This window comes from Leopardus geoffroyi, chromosome B1 (genome assembly GCF_018350155.1).
Source record: "Leopardus geoffroyi isolate Oge1 chromosome B1, O.geoffroyi_Oge1_pat1.0, whole genome shotgun sequence".
NCBI classification, from domain to species: Eukaryota; Metazoa; Chordata; class Mammalia; order Carnivora; family Felidae; genus Leopardus; species Leopardus geoffroyi.
The window spans coordinates 16,192,736-16,218,931 of record NC_059327.1 but is presented as its reverse complement, the minus strand read 5'-3'; the positions used below and the strand labels follow the sequence as shown (position 1 = coordinate 16,218,931).

The window sequence follows — 26,196 nt, the reverse complement described above, 5'->3', positions numbered from 1 at the left end:
TTGAGGATTAGGAATTAGATGAAAGAGAGAGCTCTCCTCCAGAAAAAGAAAAATGCACATTTGAACATTCATACAAACTTTCAAGCGTATCATTTCACGGGCCCTGTGATTTTTTTTTTTTTTTTTTTTTGAAGCCTCCTGGATAAGAACTTGTATTGTATGATCACAAACACTTTTATGTGGCAAATATAGTAGGACTGTTTAGAAAACAACGTGAGTATTTCTTAGTTTTTAACAATGTAAAAAAGCAAAACCCCAAAACACTAAAAACCAAACCAAATCAAGCCGTCGTCCGAATTCAAGCTGAGAAAGGTCCCATGATGTTGAGGGACCGGAAGGCTTCCCTCCAGACAGCCGGGAGGAAGGCAGAGGAAAGAGGGCAGGCAGCACACCTCTCAGAAAGGCTGAGACTGATCCCTCCGGCCACCGCCAAACAGCAACAGAACACAGGCCTTCCACTCTCCTCTCCTCCTTAAACAGCAGGCAGGACCTCTTCTCCCCCAGCACCGTTTGTTCGTTGAAAGACATGACGCCATCCAGGCTTACCCGGGAACATTCGGCGTGTGCGTTATGGAACTCAGCTTCTGTGGTCAACAGAGCCTCTGGAACACTCACATGGAGCCCTGAGACTCACCAAAGAAAAGTCTAAATATACTTGTGCCTTCTCTAATGGTGCTCGTGGGGATCACCTGTGAATGTTATAATGCTGTCCTTTTAGAGTATAAGAAAGTAGGACGCCCTTGTGCCCAGACACTGCTCTGAAACAATCCGTCCGTGGTGCAGTATTGTAACAGGAGTCCTTTATATCGAGACTTTTAAAAAATGTTTATAAATTTATTTTGTGAGAGAGAGAGAGGGAAGGAGGGACCATGTGTGTGCGTAAGGGGGGAGGGGCAGAGAGAGAGAGAGAATCCCAGTTAGCACAGAGTCCGACGTGGGGCTCAATGCCATGAACCATGAGATCATGATCAGAGCTGAAATCAAGAGTCAGACACTTAACTGACTGAGCCACCCAGGCCCCCCATACCTAGATTTTTTATATAGCTATGCATCATCACACTCCTTTAGTAAAACTACAAATTATTCTAGCCGTAATGTTTTCTCAAATAATTATCATCAAAGTCTGACTCTTTTTCCTCATTACCTGTCTTTTTTTTTTTTTTTTTTTAATTTTTTTTTTCAACGTTTATTTATTTTTGGGACAGAGAGAGACAGAGCATGAACGGGGGAGGGGCAGAGAGAGAGGGAGACACAGAATCGGAAACAGGCTCCAGGCTCCGAGCCATCAGCCCAGAGCCTGACGCGGGGCTCGAACTCACAGACCGCGAGATCGTGACCTGGCTGAAGTCGGACGCTTAACCGACTGCGCCACCCAGGCGCCCCTCATTACCTGTCTTAATACACACAATTTTGTCCCTCCCACCCCGAGAAACAAAATACATAAATACTTGAATGTAGACAGTCTTTCTTATTAGAACATACTGATGGGTAGATTTACATATAAGCCATACTACAAGGAAAGAAATGTCCCTTGTCCCACTGGAACAAATTCCAATCAGCCAGTGCTGAGATAGGTTCTGAGAATATACAAATCTATCCTCCTTCGAGAAACTTTATATTAAGCTGAGGACAAAAGACTACAAAAATGAGGGTTAGTGGACCTATAAAAGAAATATAAAATAAAAGGCTAACTTATATAAGCTATAAACTCATTGACTCTAACGAACCATATGTGAAGACAGAGTTCATACTCTTTGCTTGGGCTGGGACTTTGCACATAGGAGGTGCTCAAAAATTATTTATTGTTTAATAGAAATACTGCCATCGTGGTTCCTGACTCAAACACTTTTCGGAACTAAATGGGAAATCAGAGTCAAATATCACATTTGGAATTGCTTGGGAAAGATACCGTTTCCTTCCTAGCCTTATTCATTCTTCATCAGAAATGTATCTAAAATGCTTTTCTGTTGCAAACTAAACTGAATATAGCCATAATAATAGCAATAGCAGTTATTAGTGTTACAATAGATTTTAGCTTACAGGAGTCCTATCTGTAGTTATCCTTATAATGATGAGTTAAATCTTTTAAAATCTTACTTATGAATTTTTATATAAATTTGTTACAAAAATACAGTCATATATGGGGCACCTTGCTGGCTTAGTCGGTTGAGACCAGCTCTTGGTTTTGGCTCAGGTCATGATCCCAGGGTCATGGGATCAAGCCTCCCATCAGGTCTCCCTCTGCCCCTCCCCCCACTTGTGTGCACATGTGTGCACTCTCTCTCAAAAAAAAATTAAGATTCTCTCTCCCTCCCTCTGTTCCTCTCCCCTGTTTTCACTCTCTCTCTCTCAAGTAAAAAATAAACAACTAAAAAAATACTATTATGTTTTGAGATAGATAGATTACATATATATTCACACATATATGCATATATATGTAATCAAGTGATGGTATCCTGAAACATTAGAGCTTTTCCATGTCCACATAAAAAGAGACCTTTCTGGGGTGCCTGGGTGGCTCAGTCGGTGGGGAGTCCGACTTTGGCTCAGGTCATAAACTTGCTTTCGTGGGTTCGAGCCCCACGTCGGGCTCTGCGCTGACACCTCAGAGCCTGGAGACTGCTTCGGAGTCTGTTTCTCCCTCTCTGTCTGCTCCTCCCCTGCTCGTGCTCTGTCCCTGTCTCTCTCTCTCTCTCAAAAATAAAGATTTTTAATTAAAATACATAAATAAATAAATAAACAAATAAACAAACATTAAAGAGAGAGAGAGAGAGACCTTCCTTTCTGAGTACCAGATCAGACAAACTACGGCAAAGAATCATTCCTGCTCACCAAAATTTTGAAATTTATTGCAAAACAGCAGGAAGTCGTATTGTACAAAATGAATGGTATCCATTGTACAAAATGAATGGTAATCCTGTTGATCTTCATAAATATCTGTGAACCAAGAGTAAGTGGAATGTATTGCACGTATGTGTCCTCTCTGTTTCTTATGAAAGTATACGAAAAGTTACTACAGATGGCATGAAGCTAGGAACACGATAAATCTCATCTCGTTTATATGCTCGGGGCAATTTTTATACTCAAGGGGCAAGTCGTGGGTTTTATGCTTCAAAGTAACAGCCAAGATATCTGGCCATCGTGTCTACTTAGATAAAAATCAGCACTAATAATTTGAAAGAGGTGAGCTAACAGACGTAAAGTACTGTCTTAACACAGTGGCTGCTACACGGCCACACGGTCCTTCCACAAATGTCACCCTCCCCCTCCCCCTTCCTCAGACAACGACGAGGATCTTGTTGTTACTGTTCTGTTGGGTATATACCTACATGCTAACAACGAGTGGCTCGAATGCAAGGTAAATGGGTCAAAAGAGAGAGCGATGGAAATAGATTCTACGTTACAGTTGGCATAAATATACAAGAGGCGCCGTCAACTTATGAGTCCTTGTGTATCAAATGCATGATATGTCCCCAAATTTTCTCGGCAGATTCCACAGAGACCTATCCCCAGCACGCGCAGTCTCTGGACGGCACCGTGGGCAGCTCCATACCACTGTACAGATCCTCAGAGGAGGAGAAGAGAGTGACGGTCATCAAAGCCCCCCACTACCCGGGGATCGGGCCCGTGGATGAATCCGGAATCCCCACCGCAATTAGAACGGTAGGAAATGCCAGCGTGGTGGCTGCAGGGCTATGCCCAGGCTCTACAAAGGCCGGATTGTCAACGGCTTTGTGCATTCCTGTGGTCTTATATAACGAGGATTGCCCTCTATGCCATTTGAGTTCTCGTGAATATTATGCTGTATGTGGCAGAGAAAGAGGAAAAGAACTGTGGATTGAAGCTAATCACAGAATCTGTGTTTGCATCTTAATTGAAAATCACGAAGATTGTGAGTTTTGTTGAACAATAAAGGTATACTTTGTTTTGTTTCACCTCTTGCAGGGAGCGTTAGGGCAATAGAGAGAAAGGAGAAGGAACGAGACAAGGTGAATGCTTTGACTGCTTTGCAAATAAACCAGGGATTTGTTTCTTGGAATGGATGTGTGTTAACATCAGGAGATTGGGAGCCGTGAATTGGCAGCTGGGCGGTGAGATGATTGCAGCAAAGGGAGTTAATGTCATGGAAAGAAAAAAAAAAACTGTGAAGAAAAATACACATTTTAGTGTCCCTCTTCAGCTGTGCCTGCTGTGAGCCCTCAGGGATATTAAGTGAAAGTGTTTGGATTTTTTTTTTTTTTTTTTTTTTTTTTGGCTTTAAACTCTGCCAAAGCATTGCTCAGTGTGTCAGGGCAGCCCCTTCTGGCAAAGCTCAGCAGCAGCAAAGGCAGCTACTGAGAGCCCGGGCAGGCAGCTGCTCGCTGACCAGTCTACTCGCAGAGAAGGTTTGTGCTAGCCGGCAGAAGGAAGACTCTGGAAGCCAGGATGAGGGCCGCAGCACGTCTGCAGGTGAACTGGGGGGCTTTGCAAGGAGAGGGCTCAGGCTGCATACTCCTGCCTACCTGGCAGGGGTGTTGCCAAGAGCTGCTTCCCTGGAATGCAAACCCTGGGGGCGGGGGGGTGGGGAGGGGGTGCAAAGACAATAGTGGATAGAGGAAACGAATGGGAAAGAGATCAGGAAAAAAAAAAAGCAGTGGTAAGATTGCATTTCTCATAGATGGGGATTGCGCGTTCTGAGAGAAGAGTTAAAAAATGGATTATTCCAAGCATCTGTATCAGAATTGCAAGCCAGAAAGTCAACCTGCACAGCAGTTGATGGGGTTGTAGACGCACTAGATTCTGGGAACACTGAATGTGACTAATTATCAAGTCCTAACAATCTATGTTGGAACTGATGATTGTCATATTTAAGTCACAGAAAAAGTTCAGGGATTGTGACTAACTGTCTTAAGACAACTGCACGTTTCCGGTGATGGTGTTTTGTCATTTGTTTCCCTTTGAAGGTTTCTGACTCAAAATGGTTTAACTGGAATCTTTTTTCCAAATAACGTAGGGATGTAGTGTCAGACAGGTATGGTGTCATTGGTTTTGCTTAATCGACCCTCGAGTCATAGTATATTCACAAATTAGGATATTCCTGACTCTAACTTGTTGTAGATTCTGTCTGAAAGGATTGTGTCTGAGACCTCTGGGTGTGTTTTTAACATGATAAATGATATATAAGAAACAACATGAAAAGCTGGACCAGTTTTTTTTATCCATCCGACATCATTTTCTTAAGCAGCAAAGACTTGCTTCTTAGTTTTCCAAAGGAAAAATACCAGACATTGTCAAAGGTTAGTGAAAATCAAGTAATATTAAAATTCTAGTGGTCTTCCCACTTGCAAATCAAAAGCATGTTTAGATACGCATATGCAAATACATATACTAAACATTCAATGCTGGTTCCCCTTCTGTAAAATAGGAAATAAAATGTAAGCAACCCAGAAGTTCCCTATAAGGAACCGTAATTTTTAGGCACAGCTGTGTTCTTATTTAGACTTTTAAAATTGTACGCACAAGGTACAGGTCTGTGAAGACTCTTAACTTGCGTTCCCTGTTTTTCAGCCTCGCCAAGCACATCCCCAAGTATAGCTGTGTTTATAAATGTTGAGTCAGGCCGTCTCTGAGCCACAGCAGGCCAAGAATCTCCAAGGTTGTTTTTCTTTCTCATCCGTGTAGAGAGTAATGATTATCAGACTCAAATTGCTTTACATGGACTTTCTGCTCAGCATATCCACCAAAGGCAGTACTGTCTCAGTGTATCATGTTGTAGCCTCATTTTAGACAACCAGCCTATACCAAGGAAACAGAATTTTGTAAGCTAGAAACTCTAGAAAGCCAAAAGTCAACAAATGTACCTTTGAGTTATTTGAATGAAGGCTCCCCAGTCTGCCCTCTCTCATGTGACCTGGGACGTCTGGGTTAGCCTTTTACTGCCATTCTTAACAACAACAAAAATCGCTGGGGTTCAGATCCCAGGAGGCTGTCTAATTAAAGCCAGCTAGTTAAGTGAAATACAAGACTCTTTTTTTTTTTCTAGTTCAAATATAACACCGTTCGAGCATTTTCAAAGCTGGAAAGGGGCAAAAATAGAATAGAATCACTGTATACTCGTACGTAGAAAATATGTGTCTTTTCCCTTTTTGGAAATCTCTGCGTGATAAATCAACATCGAGTTTTGATACTTTGCAAACTGTAGAAAAGTAAAATCCAGGTGAATTCTGCCAAGATTATAGAAAACAAGTGAATCGTGAATTGCTAGTAGTTACTGCCCATACAAAGTAACCTTGAAGGACACATACAGAAGCAAACTTCCTTAAACTTGAGTAGACTTCTATTTACTTAATCTCAGTATTAGACATAACATGCCCATGATGCCATTTATAAAAGAAACTTCAAATGCCCAGAGTGCTTCTTTTAGAAAGGGACAAAGAGTTTTAGTGTTGCCCTATACGAGTTTCATACTCCTCTTTGCCAACCACTGGGCATTTCCTGGCATCTCTGTGCTCACCATATAAAGCTAGCAGATGGCAAAACTAAGCTCCTGCCTGATATGTGCCCTCCAGCAAGTGAAGAAAAAAAAAATCCTGTCTGTCAAGATACACTGCCATATACAGGGATATAACTCATTTAGGCTTCCTCGTTGCTATTGGTTGTGTCCAGGTATGGCTGGGAAACATGTTTGCACCGACTTACCTCTTATTTTCTATTGCTGAAGACATAAAGGAAACAGAGCTTAACAAAAGAGAAACTGCTCTTTTATGAAAGTGTCCCTTAAAGATACATGTTCAGCCACTTTATTTAAATCAGCCAATAATAACTAAACTCCTGATTCATCACTGCACCCCTCCCACCAGCTCCCATCATTTGAAAATAAGGTCAGTTAACAATCTCCTCAAAGCTTTTCCAATGTAGAAAGAGCCTACAATGAATGAAGAGGTGACTCAGAACAAAGTCAAGTAGCTCTTAATATTAATCTATATTTGTTGTGATTATCAGAACCATGTATGCTCAGAGACCAAAATAAATTTAGATGCGGCACAAAACCCTCAATTTCCAGATGAAAAATGCAATTACCACATTTCTGAGGGGAAAAGAATAGGATATAAAATCTAAACGAACGCTCAGTCTTTTAAAAAGTACAAGAATATCTGTGTGGCAGTCCTAACAGAATATTTTATATCAAGAGAATGGTCTTGGAAAATCTGGTGTATTTATCACTATATACAGAATGATTGGGTTTCTTGCTGGAGTATTTCTGGAAACGCTGAGATAAAGATCTTGCCAAGCAAAATCTTTAATTATGATTATAAAAGTGTAGGTCTACTTTCACAGGTATGTAATCAGGTAGAATTCCATCCAATAACCTGGGTTCTTTCATTATTTTATTCTATAAATATGTTATGTTCCCTACTGACTGTTACTATTTATTGAGCATTTCTTACATTCTAGGCATTGTTTTAGGTCTTATATACATGGTTTCATTCCATTTCCATCACAATCCTATGATGTAGATATAATTATTTCATCTTAGGAAGGACAAGCTGAGGTTCTAAAAGCTTAGCTAAATGATCCAAATTCATACTGCTAGGAAGTATGAAACAATAATTAAAGGAAGCAAGACTTGAATCTAGGTTGAGGTGACATTAATTTCTTCTTTCCACTACAACCCAGTTTCTATCGTGTCCAAATCCAGGCACGTGGAAAGAGCTTCTACTCTCAAGGAATTTATAATTTAGCAAAGCAAATGCTGCATACATTTATTTATCATGTTAAAAAAAGTTTTAAACAATGTCTACATTTTTTTAGATTTACCGCAGGACCCTTGACTGTACTACATTCGGGGTTTTATTAACTTAACCTAGTAAATATCATATTTTTATTTCTCTAAGTCTAAGCTGATCAGAATACAGTAAAAAATATTCCCTAGTTAATTCTAAAAATAATGTTTTCAACAGAACCCTCGCGAAAATGTTTTTAAGGATAATGCTAATTAGCACCAAAAGGAGTTCAACAAACTATTAAAAGGAGTTCAACAAACAACACTACAACTTTTATTCAGTGCATTTTATATAAATATGTTTGTACAAATATCAACTATCTAATGCTGGGCGCAAGTGCGATTTGGCCACAGCATATAATGTCCCAATTCAGCCTAAATTCAGCCTAAAGGGGTAACATATTTACAAACCCCATGCATAACTAGGTAAGTTACTAGTACTGTCATCATGAAATAGGTTTTTGTTCTTTTTTGTAATCACAGACAGAAACCTGCTATTAGAAAAGATAAAATGTAGAAAGAAAACCGTGGAGGGGCAAGCAGTGTCGACTCGGAACCGGTTTTGAATACCAAGCAGCCTTGGTCTTTTTTTTTTTTTCAACGTTTATTCATTTTTGGGACAGAGAGAGACAGAGCGTGAACGGGGGAGGGGCAGAGAGAGAGGGAGACACAGAATCGGAAACAGGCTCCAGGCTCTGAGCCATCAGCCCAGAGCCCGACGCGGGGCTCGAACTCACGGACCGCGAGATCGTGACCTGGCTGAAGTCGGACGCTTAACCGACTGCGCCACCCAGGCGCCCCTCGGAACCGGTTTTGTAACTACTGAACATTCTCTCTTACAGACAGTTGACAGACCGAAGGACTGGTACAAGACGATGTTCAAGCAGATCCACATGGTACACAAGCCGGGTATGTGTGTTGTTCTGTTTTCTGATCGGATCCTCCAGGCCAAAGGGTATACACGTATCCTCCTGTAGAGTTCCGGTTCACACAAAACGTTAAGACCCTAGCAACTCCATGGCGGTCCCTCTTTCAACATTCCTCCTTGTTTTCCTTCTACCGTCCTCAAGTCACAGACACCTGAGCTGCTGCCTCACCCCTGAGCTGCCAAGAAGCCTCTTGTTAGGTGACCCTGGAGGGGTGCCAGGGGCTCTGGTCCCTTCCTCCCTCCCCAGCCACAGTCTGGCGTGGTGTGGGGTGTGGCGCTGTCATTGTTCCTCTGTCCACCCATGCCAGCTGCTGATTGAGAGAGAGAGAGAGAGAGAAAGCAGAGGTAGGTCTCACTAGCTTGACAAAAGATCTCGAAAGCACTTCCGGAGGAAATTCATGACTCAGAAGAGAAGGCTGGCCCAGGAAGTGAGGAAAAAGCCCTGGCCCTGCATGCGGGGGAGAGGGCAACCCAGCAAATATGTTACGGACCAGCGAGGTCAAACCGCAGCAGCTCGGGAACAAAGCAGTATTAGAAAATTCGAAAAATGGTGTTATGCACCAGGCAAGAGACCCTGGTTTTCTACCAAATTGTTTTTGTTTCTCTGAAGTTCTACTGTCTTGTTACGATATGGTGACCGAATGTGTATTACCATGATATTTATGTTTCATTTTCTAGATGATGACACAGACATGTATAATACTCCTTATACATATAATGCAGGTAGGACGGGGTTCCTTGCTCGCAATGAATACTGTATGCTGGGAATCACTTCCCACTCACTGTGTTACCACTGTTTGAGCGCATGTTTTCAGTGTAGACAATTAAGAGGATGCTTTTCTTTTTTTTTTTTCTCAAAGCATGCATAACAAAAGGATCGATCTTTTCCCATGGAAATGAGAACTAATACTGTTTTGTCTCCTTCATTCTCACACTGTCCGTTTATTTGCAGCTTCAGGAATGTTTAACCAAAGTATGAAGGACGGCTTGAAAGAACACACTGTAACTGGGGTACAAAATAAGATAAAGATCTCTTTTTATCAGCAGAGAGAGTGATCACAATTGCGTAAGATCTTTCAGATACACTTCACAAAAAAACGAGTCAAGCAAAAGTATTTTGTGACTTTGTCCATGCTTTTGCTCCCAAAATGCAACCATTCATTGAAGGATTTTTAAAAATCCCACTCTGCTGGGGCCACTTTTCTGACTCAGAGTTGCCAACGGTCATAATGGCATGACTTCAATTCTGGGCGTTTCTCCTTGTATTTGAGGGCGTTGGTATCTTATGAAATGGTTGCAGGGCTGGAGTGAGGGATCCCTACAAAATGCTTCCCTTTCCCCTAAGCGTCACATTAGGGGATCCTATATAGGGCCTCCTGTCACCACTCAGCCCCAGGCTAGTGACTGTTGAACGGTTTCCTTTCTTGAGAGCAGGCTCTGAGGCTCAGGCTGTTCACCTGCACCCTTGTAAGGGGTCCCCTGGCCAGCCTGGCCTCAGGCCTGCATAAGGTTCTCCCCTCCTTGCTGCCCGAAGGCCAGCACTCAGGCCCTTTAACTGTCAGGGACTCTGCTAGGAGTCTCCAAAGACAAACAGAGAAGAAAAAACAGGCAGAACGAGCTTAGCAAGCTGCAAGACCTCTGATATTTAGGTCCTCACTCTTCCTGGTGACAGCAGGAAGCCCAGTAAAATCTTTCCCTCAACTTGTATCCCAAGCCACAGGTACTCCAAACTCACCTCCTGTGTTTAGCTTGTTCTAAAACAAAATTCAGGCAAGTAAATTTTAAAGATAGTATTGGATTTGTTCCACGATTCACGAATGCGGCCGCATCCAATCTAGCCGATAGAAAGGAGCCCTGAGGAGCTGTACAAAATGAAAGACTTTTATAGGCAGAAGGGAGCCAAACAAGGAAGTTACACTAAGCAAAAAAAAAAAAAAAAAGAGAGAGAGAGATTATTGCAAGGTTCCTTTTGCTTTAAGGGGAGAGCAGGGGTCTGTGAGTGAGATGACCTCACCCCTGCTGGTCAGGCGATGCCTGATGGTCTGGTTTAAGAGGCCATTTCTGATCAAAACTGTAATTAAGTCTCCACTGGGTGACGGGGGTGCTTAGCATAAGTGACTCCATTTTGGGCCTCTTACGTTTTTAACAAGCTGTACAGTTGACGTCTGACCGTGGAACCCAAGCAAAGCAGTACGCATAGACACTGTCTTTCCATTTGCAAGTTGTACGGACCCTCAGGAGAAGCAGATGAGTGAAAACTGACTTCACTCACAAGTCTGAGGTGGCAGGAAATTCAGAATTTTTATTACTATCTTTACTCTTGAATTTCTGTAGCCATTAGTAATTAATAAATTGAAGAGTAATAGTTACATATAACCTTGCAGAGCCCTTTTGAGATAGTTTTGCCGTTTAATTGGTAGACAAAGCAACCGTAACTAGCCTCTTCCCTCTCGACAAACCCTGAGTCCCACTGTGCTATGTCTTGCCTCTTTTTTTTTTCCTGAGCCATCTCTGCTTCCCTCTTCCCCGACCCACCCAAACCAGTTCTCCAGGGCTCAACCTAGTGCCATCTGGTCCATAATATCTTCTCTGACCAATCCACCATCCTTTAAAATGTTTCATTCCTCATATGCATTTTCCTCATCTGGCCTTTGTCAGATTACCAATTATTTGCAATCACAGTTCTATTCGTGTCTCATTTCCTCAGATATACAACAAGCTTGCTGAGGATTTTGTGTCCTTAAGCCTTGCACAGCACATATACAACTTGCTCAATATTTTGTTTGATTGGGGCACCTGGGTGGCTCAGTCCCTCGAGCATCTTGACTCCTGATTTTGGCTCAGGTCATGATTCCAGGGTCGTGGGATCGAGTCCTGCGTCAAGCCTCACATTGGGCTCCAGGCTGAGCAGCGTGCAGCCTGCTTAGGATTCTCTTTCTCCCTCTTCCTCTGCCCCTCTCCCCACTCATGCATACTCTGTAAAAAAAAAATAAACTAAAATAAAAAATTGAAAAACTATATTTTGCGTGATTGCAATTAACATGTCAATTATCACAGGTAAATCAGAGCTTTTAAAGTAATAGAAGATATTTGGAAACAGTTCTATGAACTATTTTTAATCTTCCCCTGAAACCTTAACTATGTTATTTGTTTATATTATCCAGGAGAAAATTTGCTGAGTATCTGTAGATTTATACCTAATACCAGTCTGAATCATTACTAATTTAAAAATGCTGTTGAAGATTTACTGCAAGCAATGACTGTGTACAGAATCTATCGCTAATCAATTAATATATTACTAATGATTAATAGATTAATAATATTGATAAATCGATTAAGAACATACCGCCTGATGCATGCATGATGAATATGCTTGCCGATAAAAACTTGGTTAAAATCATTGGATGTTTTGTGGGGTATAAACAATTTAATGCACTTTTAAAATGTTTTTCTGCTTCTGTTTGTTTTATTGTGCTGTGTTTCATGATAGGCCTGTACAACTCACCCTACAGCGCTCAGTCACATCCTGCTGCAAAGACCCAGACCTACAGACCCCTCTCCAAAAGCCACTCTGACAACGGCACTGATGTCTTTAAGGATGCCTCCTCCCCCATCCCTCCCCCGCACGTTCCTCCTCCAGTTCCACCACTTCGACCAAGAGATCGATCTTCGACAGAAAAGTAAGGCATTGTCCCCAGAAGTGGCCTCTGTTTAGTTTAGGATACAAGTAAGCCCGGATGGCACTCAGTAGAAGAGTCAGTGCTTACCTTAGCAAGATACTGCGCGTATAACCTTATTAGTCAACATATACGCCATGTTGACCTCCCCTGTTGGGATTGTGACAAACACTTCCACAATCTTTTTTTCTTTTTAATGTCTATTTATTTTTGAGAGAGAGAGACAGACAGAGTTCAAGCAGAGGAAGGGCAGAGAGAGAGGGAGACACAGAACCCGAAGCAGGCTCCGGGCTCTGAGCTGTCAGCACAGAGCCCGATGAGGGGCTCCAACTCACAAGGGGTGAGATCATGACCTGAGCCACAGTCAGATGCTTAACTGACTGAGCCACCCAGGCGCCCCAAATGTTTTCACAGTCTTGGCTCATAATATCATAATCACATGAGCACAATCTCAGGGTGCCTGGTCATGATGTTGTGGTTCATGAGTTCGAGCCCCACGTTGGGCTCTGTGCTGACAGCTTGGAGCCTGGAGCCTGCTTCGGATTCTGTGTCTCCCTCTCTCTCTCTGCCCCACCCCTGCTCGCACTCTGTCTCTTTCTCTCTCAAAAATAAAATAAACATTAAAAAATTGAAACAAAAAAACATGTGCACAATCTCTACTTTTTGATCAATAAATGCATATCAGAAGATAAATAAATAGAAATAACGGACATGTACTTCCTTTGGCAAAGCATGTCAGAGATTATGCCGTTTTCATTTTCCTCAGATTCAAAATGTTAGGTCTGTTCATGACTTAAAATTTCCCCTCTCATACACAAAAGCCTCTCTTTGAAAGCAGGCAAAATTATTCATAAATAATAAATAAGGCATTAGTTAGTAGGTGTCTATCTGTGACTCATTTATACCAGCTTTTCAAGATGATACTAATTTTCATTTCCCCACTGAAATGTTTTTATAGAAACTATTTACACGAAAATAAAAATTTATAAACACACTGTTACTGTGCATTTTTTAATTAGGATTATGACTAATAATCCTACTTATAGGTAACCTTTATCGAGAGCTCACGATAAGCCAAGCACTATGCTAAGTGCTTTTTCTGGATTATATCATGTAATTCTGAGAATGACTCAATGAGGTTTGTTCTACTTTAAACCCATTTTAAAGTGAAATCAACTGTTTTAGAAAATTAAATTATTCAGCTCATATAGCCAGTACGTCCCAACTCAGCTCTGATTAAAGCCATAGCTCATGAGATACAGCAATTAATGAAAATATAAGAATTATTTAGCATCAGTACTAATTTTTAAGCATCCACCTATCATAAACATCCCATAAATATTATATTCAACATGCCATTATACCATTAAGAGTAACTGGTGATCAAATTGGGTATGAGACATGAAAATAGATATACATCATGTATGAAGAGATCCTCACTTTAATACCAATCTCCTCGTGATAAACTCTAGGTTTGTAAGTGTGATGTCTTAAATTTGAGACATAATTGTCTAGACACAAAATCTTATCTCTGCCACTCAAACAGAACCAAAATTAACTCAAATTTAAATGTATTATATGTTCTATGTTTAGTGGAAATAAATCTCTCATTAAAAAATATGATAATCTCTTAAAAATTTCTAGATGTCTTTCACATACATTGCCTCATGTGATGCTCAAAATACATCTGTTGAATATCAGTCATCAGTTGCTGGTGAGCCAGGACTTGTCCCCAATTGTCCTGTCTCTTAAAGCATTTCTATTTCCAATGTGCTTCGGAGTGAGAATTTAATCTCATTCCATGGGTCAGAATTGCTCCCATCTATAGTCTGAAAATTCTTCTCGCAGAAAAAAAGATCCTCACAAAGGAAGCCTTCTATAGCCCTGGCTACCTAGAAAAGCTTTACTTTCAAAGTCCCTCGTTGACCGCCTTTTGAAGGATATTAGTTCAGGAAAAAGAGCTGCTTCCAAGGTCTCTTATGCAATAGGATGGCTGTCTCACTCTGGTTTTCCAAGGGTAAGACCAAAGGAGGCTCTGCCCTACCACACAGTTTGCTTCTCTGGCTGGCGATCCAAGGGACACTTTTGTCCTTTTCACAGACACACTGGGATGCCATTTGCAGGATAAATAAGATGAAACATGGCGTGTGCATTACTCCCTGTCGCTTTGGATCAAGGATGCCAGGTCACAGAGTGGTGCAAAACTCACGTAACTCAATGGAGCATAACCGCCACCTATTCTAAACACAAGTATACACAGCTGCTATTTGTACATGATCCCAAGGGTTTACAGGCAGATCACTGGCAGCATGCGCGTCTGTAAACCCCTCGTGTGAGTTACGGAGCCAGCAGGATAGTCACTTATGAGAGAAAAAAAATAGAGGAAAATAGAACATGAAATAAAAGCCTTTCTTTAAATCATTTATGTACGACAACATATAAATGGGGTATGTTATGCAGATTAACTTTTTATCCTGAGATACTTTTTAAAACTCGATACTGAGATTAACTTTGTAAACAGATAGCCAATGGTTTTATAGAACAGCTTGAGGCATAGAGGATTATTTTATATGTAATTTGTTGTTTATTTCTAGGCATGACTGGGATCCGCCAGACAGAAAAGTGGACACAAGAAAGTTTCGTTCTGAGCCAAGGAGTATTTTTGAGTATGAACCTGGGAAGTCATCAATTCTGCAGCACGAAAGACCAGTAAGCACTTGTCATTCAACAGAATGCCAGTTCTCTAGGCTTCTGGGTTCCCAAGTAGACCTGAATTTTGTATCGTTTAGTAATTTTTGTCTCAAACGTAATCTATGTATTTGGCATTATTTAAAAATCAAGTTTATTTTCTATCACGATTCGTGCATATTGCCTGAGAATTGAAGACACACGCTCTAATTTATTGCCCCTACCAACCAAATATGGGATCCATTGGCATATAACTGTAGCTGGGCCTCATCATGGCCCTGAGCTTAATTTTTTAAAAAATTCATAACTAATGGCTTGTCTTATTAGTCTTAATTGCTAGTCTCCATTGCTAATGAGAAAAATCATTCATTAGTCTCTCTGATACAAATGAACCCACACAGTTCCATCCCTTGGCTTCCGTATCTGTTGCTTAATATTTCTTTGGATTAAGGGGAAATTTCTGAAATGCCTTTCAAAAAAAAAAAAACAGTTGTTTTAATTGATTCTTATTAAATCTCTCTCAGGTTACCAAGCCTCAAGCTTCCTGATTGTCAATCTAATGGATCAAGATTATATTTAACTTTGCAGAAATTTTGCTAGTTATTTAATGTATGCAAACAAAAAGAGATATAAACTTGAAAAGAGCCACTTGCCGCTTCAAAGTGCAATTTAACAAACAGGTTATTCCTCGGTCTTGGTTTTTATTTCCCTCCATCCTCCTTTCCAAGTCCTTTGCTTTCCTTCCGAGATAAGTGCCCACAGGATCCCTTTGAAACCATGGTTCCTTTGCATTTCTATCAAAACCTGCTTCTAGAGAGCCATTTGCAATTTACTGTCCTCTTTGCCTTAGAAGAATTTGGGGTGGTGTCAGTGAACAGGAAAAGGAGAGTTTTCTTTGTTTACTCCCTTAAGAGTATCCAAGAAAGCACATTATTATATATAATGCAAGGCCAGCCCTGAAATTTGATTGGAAACCTTTGCCTTACCACACCCAACATAAGCGTCCTGCATTTAGCTTTTGAAACCCTGTATTTATGGTTATGTTCTTGAGAAACATGTTCAAAAACCTTATAATCACATAATTCACGCATAATACTTATCTAAGCCATCTTTGCTTTTCTTCAAATAACCCACATCTTTTAGGGTAAACAGAACTTCACCAAAAAAAAAAAAAAAACTGAAAGAAAAAAAAAGGAACACCATTGGTTTGCAGGCTTAGTGCAAACTTATAACCCATTTACTAGGTTATATGATTGAATATCAGGATACGTTGAAATTTCTGGGATGAGAATTGCGTGAACCACAATGTGACCATTGCGTAAAATTGAAAACAGGAAAATAATTATGCACAACAATGAGACTCTGGTTTAAATATAAATAATAAGATGCTCATTAATAATCATTCTAAGAATGCATAAGAACATTGTGATTATATTGGAACACTTTAGTAGCTGTGATCTCAGGCAACAGGATTGATTTCAGAAGCTTCCTCACCAGGATATTTCTATTATTTTTTTTTTTAATTTTTTTTTTCAACGTTTATCCATTTTTGGGACAGAGAGAGACAGAGCATGACCGGGGGAGGGGCAGAGAGAGAGGGAGACACAGAATCGGAAACAGGCTCCAGGCTCTGAGCCATCAGCCCAGAGCCTGACGCGGGGCTCGAACTCACGGACCGCGAGATCGTGACCTGGCTGAAGTCGGACGCTTAACCGACTGCGCCACCCAGGCGCCCCAGGATATTTCTATTATTTACTCATTCAACATTTACTGAGCACCGACTATGTGCTCAACATGGTAGCAGGTGCTAGGGACCCAGTAGTGAACAAAACACAGACTCTTATCTTGAGGAACTTTGAGTCTTTCATTTAATGGGTGTGCAGAGTTAGACTTGTATTTTAAGAAGAACAGAAAGTTCTGGAAGTATTTGTATTGCTGGAGATTTGGGTACAGATAGGGCTCTGCAGCCACGGGAAAAAGAGGGGAAGGAATGGAAGGAAATGAGAATAGATACCTTATGGAGAAACAGAAAGAATCAACATTTCTGTTCCTCCTAAACAATTTTGCTGGGGGCCAGCATTATGCAAAAAGGATTTGGGCTAGGAGTCTACGTAATTTTGGCCAGGCTTTTTTATTCTAGGACCAAGCTATTATCCTCTTTTGCTTTTCATCAATCCTGAAATTCTTTCTCATTGGCTCTCTAAATTAGAAAAAAATCCAAAAGGCTAAGTGCACAGTGGTATCTCAGAGACTGGCTATATACTGATGTAGTTTACGTACGATTCTGGAGTATCTAAAGATACCCACAAGATACAGAGGATGAAGAGCAGATTTGCTAAATGAGAGTGATGTAAAAGCACACAGACAAAACTTCAGGGTTTCAATGGAATGCTCTCCCGCATCTTTTTACCCCAAGATGGTGTGTGAGCATTCCTTTGCTCCTCTCCCATTTAATTTTTGTAAATTATACACAACCTCTTGGTAATTTTCTGTTGCCTTTTTGAATTCCTAGATGACCCCCTCCTCTGCCCAGTCTTCCCAAGTGTTATCTTGGATTCCCTTCTCCCCCAAAGATCTCAAAGTCCTACCACTAGGACATATGCTACAGATATCCCTTCTTCTGGTCCACAATGTACCCATTGCCTAGATTACAGTGACAGCCACCCAATTATTCTCCCTAATTATCCAGCCCAGTCTCTGCACCACAGCTAGGGAAATCTTTTTCTTTTTCTTTTAGGTTTATTTATTTCTGAGAGAGAGAGAGAGAGAGAGGGCGCACAAGTGGGGGAGGGTCAGAGAGAGAGAGGCAGACACAGAATCTGAAGTAGGGTCCAGGCTCTGAGCTGTCAGCACAGAGCCCTATGTGGGGCTCGAACCCACGAACTATGAGATCATGACCTGAGCCGAAGTTGGAAGCTCAACCAACTGAGCCACCCAGGTGCCCCACAGTTAGGGCAATCTTTATGAAACTTTATAAAACTTCCTTCTCAAAACTTTCTCCTGGCTCTCAAGTATCCTTAGAGCAAAATCCAAATTTCTTAATGTAATTTCCAAAAAACCTTGTGATCTGGGTTCCTGCTGACCTTTTCAGCCTCATATCTCTTCCTGCCTACTAACCATGTTCCAGCTAGACAGACAGCCTTCAATTTCTGCCTTCCTGGACTTTTGCCCAGGCTTTCTCTCCGCCAGGAGGGAAAAGCTCTTTCCATCACCTCTCTCTTCACTGGAAAATCCCATCTCACCCGTGGCCTTGTCTCTTTTCCCCAAGGCATCGTCACTGACTCCTCCACCCCGGGTGTAAAGCTTCCCTCCTGTGTGTCTGTAGCACACATTTCCTCCTCACACACCGAATAGTAATGGCCTGTTTACTTGCCTGTGTCCCTCACTGGATGTTAAGCACCTTGAAGGCAGGACCATGTCTAGTGCACCCGTTGTATTCCCAGCACCTAGCCCGCTAGCACTTAGCACACATGATGGGTGTTTAATTTAGTGAATAGTCATCGAACTAATAAGTGCATGAAAGAATATAGGTTTTACCCTTGTGGTTAGTGGGTAAAACTGGTGAGACAGAATCCCTGTTTTGTTGCTTCTCTATGAAGTCTATACATTCTTAGTGACAAAAGGCACAGTGGGTCTCCATCACAGCACGCACAATAGCTTTGACACACTGCTATTCGTAACCGTGGCTCACAAATTCCATGATTCCCTGGAGTAAGTACAAGGTGGGCAGAAGAGGCGTTACTATTTGAATAAAAGTCTTTACCCAGACTCTGGCCAAAGGGATCCCCTTCTTCTTTAGGAATCAATGAAATACGCATTTTTACTTTTAACAGGAAAGTAAAGGTCAATGCAACTTTTTGAAGCATGTAGATATTCATTTGACTATAAACTTGAAAACATTGATTAAAAGGGCCTAACATTTGATCTACAAACGTACTTTGCAATTGCCAGGAATTTATCTTTAACTGACTTGAACCACAATTTATTCCATAAGACAATCATAGAAAACTCTCTGCTGAGATTATATTGATAAAAACTTGACATCCCATCTGGCTTGGATATATTTATAGGTGAGCCCAAAGTAAAGTAAAGTAAAGTAAAGTAAAGTAAAGTAAAGTAAAGTAAAGTAAAGTAAAGTAAGCATTTATTCAGGACCTCTCTACACATGATAAAATAGAAAACAATATGTGGGGCGCCTGGGTGGCGCAGTCGGTTAAGCGTCCGACTTGAGCCAGGTCACGATCTCGCGGTCCGTGAGTTCGAGCCCCGCGTCGGGCTCTGGGCTGATGGCTCAGAGCCTGGAGCCTGTTTCTGATTCTGTGTCTCCCTCTCTCTCTGCCCCTCCCCCGTTCATGCTCTGTCTCTCTCTGTCCCAAAAATAAATAAAAAAAAAAAAAAAAAGAAAACAATATGAAGATATTACCTTTCTCTACAATAACTTAGCCAGCACAGAATGATAAAAGCAGACAGAAAGAATCATCGCATGCACTGTGCAAAGTTGAAATGCAATGCAAACCCTCAGCGAACTTACACTTCCTTATCCGTGAAGATTGTCAAAGCTTAAAGTATAAAAATTCGGGGAGTTCTATCTGATGGTTTGAACCATAAGGAATGATCCCAGCTGACAATTATGTATATCATCGATTGTGGAACCACAATAAATATAAAACATAGTAGGGAATGCCATTAAAACTTTAAACTCTCATGAGCATAAATTTTGAAGAACTAAGTTACGCTGGCACTTCTTTTCGTTTGGAACAACACATCAAAATTCTATGCCTGCAGTGAGAATACGGAGAATCGTAGAGTTCTATAACCCCAAAAGCAACTAAATGGTTTGAAACTATAAAACTTTAAAAATTGTTCCCCATTGGTTGCCTTTAAATAAGAATCCTGTCTGATTTATAGTTTTAGGTTTTCTTAAATACTTCCTCTTGCACTGGTACATGACATTTGTTTTAAGCACAGATTTGCTGGGTTTTTCAAAATGAGAACCAAAAAGGTTAGAAAGATGTGCAACAGTATATCTGCTTTTTTGTTGTTTTTAATGGGCAATTAGAGTAAAGCATAACCACGCTTCCTAAGTGAGTTTTTCAGTGTTCCCATTGGTGTCAAACAACTCAAAGGAACTTTCAGGTTACGCGTGGAACCTGAGCTTCCAGGTGATGCATGATTTAGTGAGACTGTGAGTGTGTATCTGTGTATTTCTGCTGGCTGACCATCTGTATATGTATCACTGACTTTTGTGAGGCCTCTATGCACCTCAGCCGTGGATCTAGGTGGCTACGTAATACATGACATTGTTGCAGAACCAAAAGGATCCAATAGGTCAACCGCAGTGAAAAGACAATTCTTGCTCTGTCATTTGCATTTCTTTACCATCAAGTCTGTACTCAAGTATATGCCTTCCATTAAGTTCCAAAGTTATAGATAATTACCAATTACCATTGTTTGAGGCAATCTCTCTGCTCATTTCTATTGGCATGGTTCTAGATAGTTGCCCAATGAGACTAGACATTAAATTTTCAATCTACAAAACCATAATTCATGAAACACTGTCATTTTAAGATATGATGCAGGAAGGTAGATATTCTCCCTTTTCCACATTCTGTCACAGAAATATATCTCCATAAATCAGGATTTTGTATATCTGTTGGTTATACAGTTTCTTAAGGTGGAAGTCAAAGTGAAGTTGTAACCACTGGTAAATATACTTATTTGTTTAGTAAATTTGCTGCCCTCTGCTGTTCAAAATACTTTTAAACAAATTTGTTTCCTCTAAGAGAAACTGCTATCTCCCTTTAGCAAAACAAAATACTGTACGTGAAAGCAGAGATTATAGAATAAGAATTAGTAATATTACTAAGTATATAATACTAGAAACAATGACATTTGAAAGAACCAAAGATTGATTTTCTTCTGGAAGAAGTACTAGGCCTCTAGAGACACAACAAAAACTACTAGAAAATTCTAATATCCATTACCCTAAAAATCTGCTCCAATAGAACTATTCCATAAAATAGTCATAAGCCGCAGCTATTATCTAAATGATAATTGGAGAAAAACAGTATTTTACTAATACTGAAACCTCAGTGAGTCCTTTTATCCTATTGAATCAAGTGTAAATTGAATCAAGTTTTCTGCAACATTTCCCATAGTAATTACAGGATGTTCTCCACATTATAACAGGAAAGCAAAATAGTATTTTAAAAGAAGGAAAAGAACAATCTCAACACCAGAACACCATTGTGGTTTCTTTGTGGATGTGTGTGTTTTCTTCCTGTGCTCATCCAGACACAGACTTCGTGATATCAGTGTAAACGCTGTGCAAGCACATGATCATATTTGGCTTTTATCACTTAGCATTCCACCATAAATAATCCCCAGAGTTACTACACAGTCTTTATCATCACGACCATTGCAAATTTTGGATAACTTAGGCCCTTTCACTATTTTGTTATGATGCCTCAAATTTCTCCCTCATTGTCTATAGCTACTATTATAATCTCCTATTATAAAATATTGAAATAAAAAGCACATCTCTAAAATTACTTTGATTGTAACTGATCGTTGCACACAGACTGTATATTATTAACAAAATGATTGGGAATTCAAAAAGTCAGTAAAAGGCTTCGACCAGCTAATGTCAAAATAATCGCTTTTGTTTGAATGTGGAATATCTCAAAGCCCTCAATATTACCAAGAATATGTCCTCTTCTGGACACGGTGGATGGCTTTTAGGGTGCTGGTGTGTGTGTGTGTGTGTGTGTGTGTGTGTGTGTGTGTATGTGTGTCTCTGACTTAAAATATTACTGTCAAATTGCACCATGTTTGATTAGTGTCATGTAATAATTTATCCAAGAAGCAATAACCCATCTGTAATACTTTAAGCATTTTCATTTAGTATGTAATCGCCAGCCTGAATCAGTCTGATCAGCATATATTATGCAAAAGCATTAAGGATATCGTTGGAGAAAGCAAATGTTCCATGTCTGTTTTTTTCTATTACTAAAGCAATTGTATGTATTTTCTCAAACTGCTAATATTAACACTCCTAGTTTTTCTATCTTGAGTACAATATTCAGAAACCACCAGAGGGGAGAAAGTCGGTTATAAAAATTGGTTTTTTCTCTAAACCAGCGTGTCAACCAAATCAGAGTGGGACTCCATTGTTCAGCCTCTCCCCACCCTTAGCCAACTACAGTACTGTGAAAACCCAACCCCATCCAAATCCATTTCTCCAGCCCAAGGTAGACGGATAGAAGTGGATACTTGGGGTAGCTCATTAAGCATGATCACTCTTTACTTTCTGGGAGGCTCCTTGTCTTCACATCTTGTCAGTGCTCCAGACCATTCCTAAGTTCTCTGGGTCTCCCAAGGGCCATCTTGCCTTTTCTGAAACATTTCCTCCTGCTAACTGACATCCTCTTCATGGCATCAAGAACCTCCATCTAATCAATCAGTGTTCCTTCGCCCCTCTTTCTTGCAGCCCCCTCTCCCAACAACTCCGACACCTGTTCCAAGGGAACCTGGCCGGAAGCCTCTTTCTGTCTCACCACATGGAGGAGTAACTGGTAGCCCCTCCCCTCCGCCCAGGACTGGCCTCCCCATTCCAAGCCCGCGCACCCCGGCTCTCTCCCCGATCTGGGTGAGCTCCTTCCTTCTTTACCTTATCTAATGCCCCTCGGGAAGCTCAGGGGTGGCCCTCACTCTCCAGAGGTTAAGAGGACAATCAGATCCCAGCTACTCACCACCACCTCCACCTTGCTGCCCCTTTCTTTCCCAACGAGACCCCAGGTTCTTCACGCCAGTCGACCCCTAACCGCCTCCCGGCACTTCTCACTCCTCCCCCTCACCCCGCTCCCCACCTTCGCCCTCCCCTCCCCGCCAGGCTCTCCCTATATCTGCACCCAAGCAAACTGTCTGCAGACCGCAGGCTTACACGCTGGGATCAGTGAGGGCAGGGGCGGTGGCGTGACTCACCCGGATGAGCTCCTCGGTGGCTCAGTCGAGTCTATTTTAACTTTAATAGGCTAAAGTTAGCCTCTTTGAGGTGTGCTCCCCGTGCTCGTTTCGCTCACAGAGTTTTTCATGGTTTATGCCTCCAGCTAAGGAGAAAACTCAAAAGAGAGGACACAGGTGGACAGAGAAAGTGACTAGGGGCCTAGGTGATGCCATCGAAGCTCATCTTCATATCCTGATTTTACTCATTTTACTTTACTTCCTTTGTTCGTCCTGCTGAGATTCGTTGGATGAGTCGGTGCCTGTTTGCGTGCGAATGCGCGTGCGTGTTTTTCATACCACACGGCGTTTCCCTCACTCAGCTCAGTGTGCCTTTTCCTTCCCTTTTCCTTCACATCTGCTCCAGAATGATCGCATAAATCCAGATGACATAGATTTAGAAAATGAGCCCTGGTATAAATTCTTTTCAGAACTGGAGTTTGGACGCCCGGTAAGTGAGGCCAGACTATTAATGTAAGAACATTAGGGGAATGTTGTTTGACTGATAAAACATACTATTATCGGAAGAGATAGGTGCCATTCACAGAACAAGAGCCGAACCTGTGCTGCATATGCAAATTCGGTACAGCTGAGCCCAAATTCACTTCTGTACCGAAGGGTTAAACATGCCCAGACACCTCCTATGCAGCTTCTCTTTACCCCACACCATGCCTTAGGCTTACTTTCTATCCAAAGAAATTCAAAATGCTGAGACAGGTCTTGTCCTGGAATAGTTAGACAACTGTTGCAGATTTATTGAAGATTCATATTTGTTTACAGTCCCTTTTGGTCTCGTTCAATCACAGGAAGTACTGTGGCACTTATAACAGTAATTACTATTATTAAAGCTCCCATTTGCTGAGGACCGACCAAGCACCTGGAGAGCGCTGGGTTCTGAACTCACTATCTCAGTGAGTCCTCTGGATGCCCCTCTAATAAGAAGAAAGTGGAGACCAGAGAGGTTAAGTAATTTGCACAAGACAGCAAGTGGTCGAGTCAGAAGTTAAACCCGGGTCTACCAAACAAACAGAAAAACTCTGGGCAATTCCCACCATAATATAGTATCAGTACATTCCCACTATAAAATACTCATTTACTCACAGGAAGATAGGGAAAGAGAAAAATAAATAACCCCTGTGGACCTTGATTTCTAGTTTTGCTAGTGAAACATCTTGTCCCCAAACCCACCAACGGCAGACCTTGTGAGAACTGCATAGTCTGCTTGGGATAGTCAACCTAAGCGTTAAATAACGATTGCCTTCATTAAGTTTTATTGGGGAATTCTATCTACCAATAGCTGTGCATTTGTTATTTGTCAGTGTATTTTTTATATTACTGGTGGTACTGGTACTTTTAAACTCTCTAAGATACCAGTTATTCCACTGAACAGAATTTTACTGAAGATCAAAGAGCATAATCTTTCTTTTACCATGCCATATACTCATTTGCATACTCATAAAGGGACATATATTGGTTCCGGGGCGGGCAGGGTGGGGGGCTGTTATAGTCATCCCTTTAGTCCATTAAAATGCAAGGGACACTTGGTTAGATTCCTTATCTTATTGAACTGGATCAAAAGTGACTGTAAATAAGTATATACCAAAAGATTTTTCCTAGCATTTCTATACTTAACAGGAAAAGTGTTTTCTCTCTTTTTTTTTTCCTAATTTGTATCCAAGTATTCACATAAATGCATTTTATTTTAGAGGAATAAAAATTCTCTAGCTTTATTTTATGCGTATTGTTATTACTGATTACGTGGTTTGTAGGGACCACACCGATTTCTGTTCTGAGCATAAATTATCAGCGTTTTTCTGTAATCATTTTTAGCCACACATGGAAACTCACCAGCTCTCCACCTGCTCCTTTAATGTTCCTTTAATATACCTCGCATTCCTCTTTGGCTAGAGACTAGGAGTGCTCATTTTGATCTGATGAAATGAACTTATAAATTTACTAATCAAATCACTAGTAATTTGCCCAGTGCTTGAGAATATTTTACGAACATTGCACCCTTCCTCCTGGGCCACCCCCATTTTGCTCCATTCATGCACTCTTTATGTGTATCTGATGCTGTCAGCACTCAGTTTCTAACTGTTGTCACCTTTTCCACATGTCCATTCCTTGCTGCCATTGATTCTCCTCCATATTCCATCTCTACACTTCTGCTTATGTGGTGCATCTACACCCAGCCTCCTAAAAAGCCTCTGGACTATGTTCAAGATCATTCTTCTGGTGTTTCCAATGAGGTAAAAACAAATTATTCTCTTTTTCAGATTTCTCTTAGGAGCCATTACTGTGATTCTGAACCAGCCGCGTTTTAACAGTTGACCATAGAGTCTAAGCTATTTTGGAGAACCCACCTTTGCACCATTGTGTTGTATACAGTATCATTGCTTAGACATTAATTATACTAAAGTTGTTGGCTCTTTCTGCAATGTAGGTGAAGAATCATGCCAGCCATAGCTTTCGGTGGAACTGTTCAACATAGTCCTGGAGTGTGATCATTAAAAAATCAAAAGTAGCACTCTTAGCGCATGTATCAACCACCTGTTTTGATCAGATTGCACAAAATACTAGGCAGAGTCATTTTATCATCATGCTTGGAGGTGCAGAATGACAGTTTAGATTCTTAATTACATGTTGATGCCCCACATATTCTTAAAATTTATTTTAATTCTTTCATTTTCCTACATACAATTTGTGGATTTTAGCATCAGATAAAATCAAGAATGGGGCTGACAAACAACTGGGACACATGTCACGATTTCCCAGTTCAACACCCTTGACAGGCATTACTAATCCTTCTCAATGCTATAATCCAGGCTGCCACTATAATAGATTATGACTGGCATATGAGATGAAATGCATTTGCCATCACTCATGACAATCTGCTAGGCAAAAAAAAAAAAAAAAAAAAAAAAATTCCAGGCAATGTCAAATTTTATTTGATTTAGTCAAAGAGAGTATGAAAAAGGAAGAAACATTCCAGAGTCAAAGGATTTTACCCTGCTCTCTGCAAAGAAAATTGAAATTATTTTGGAAAGCATATTTAAGACTTACTGGTTGACATAAGCAAAAGTGACAGTTTTGCTAAACATCAGCTATATAAAAGCCTCTGTGTGGGAATTCTTAGAAGT

At 40.8% G+C, this 26,196-nt stretch overlaps 1 protein-coding gene and 1 long non-coding RNA gene across 51 annotated transcripts in view; one reads left to right on the top strand and one right to left on the bottom strand.

The window, feature by feature from the left end:
* LOC123585606 overlaps nt 1–26,196 on the bottom strand; it is a 191,415-nt gene that overhangs the window by 55,900 nt on the left and 109,319 nt on the right. The window lies entirely within an intron of this gene.
* Nucleotides 1–26,196, top strand: part of SORBS2 (sorbin and SH3 domain containing 2) — a 348,480-nt gene that overhangs the window by 277,469 nt on the left and 44,815 nt on the right. For 28 of the 50 annotated variants that reach the window (XM_045453378.1, XM_045453373.1, XM_045453705.1 and 25 more), the window contains 8 exons: nt 3,491–3,663; nt 8,605–8,671; nt 9,369–9,413; nt 12,181–12,370; nt 14,962–15,076; nt 22,545–22,703; nt 23,424–23,507; nt 25,249–25,305. In XM_045453378.1, coding sequence (XP_045309334.1) covers nt 3,491–3,663; nt 8,605–8,671; nt 9,369–9,413; nt 12,181–12,370; nt 14,962–15,076; nt 22,545–22,703; nt 23,424–23,507; nt 25,249–25,305 — 890 coding nt within the window. Of the gene's footprint in view, nt 1–3,490; nt 3,664–4,317; nt 4,450–8,604; nt 8,672–9,368; nt 9,414–12,180; nt 12,371–14,961; nt 15,077–22,544; nt 22,704–23,423; nt 23,508–25,248; nt 25,306–26,196 lie in introns of those variants that run through there. The other 22 variants (XM_045453582.1, XM_045453617.1, XM_045453598.1 and 19 more) reach the window with 7 other exon arrangements.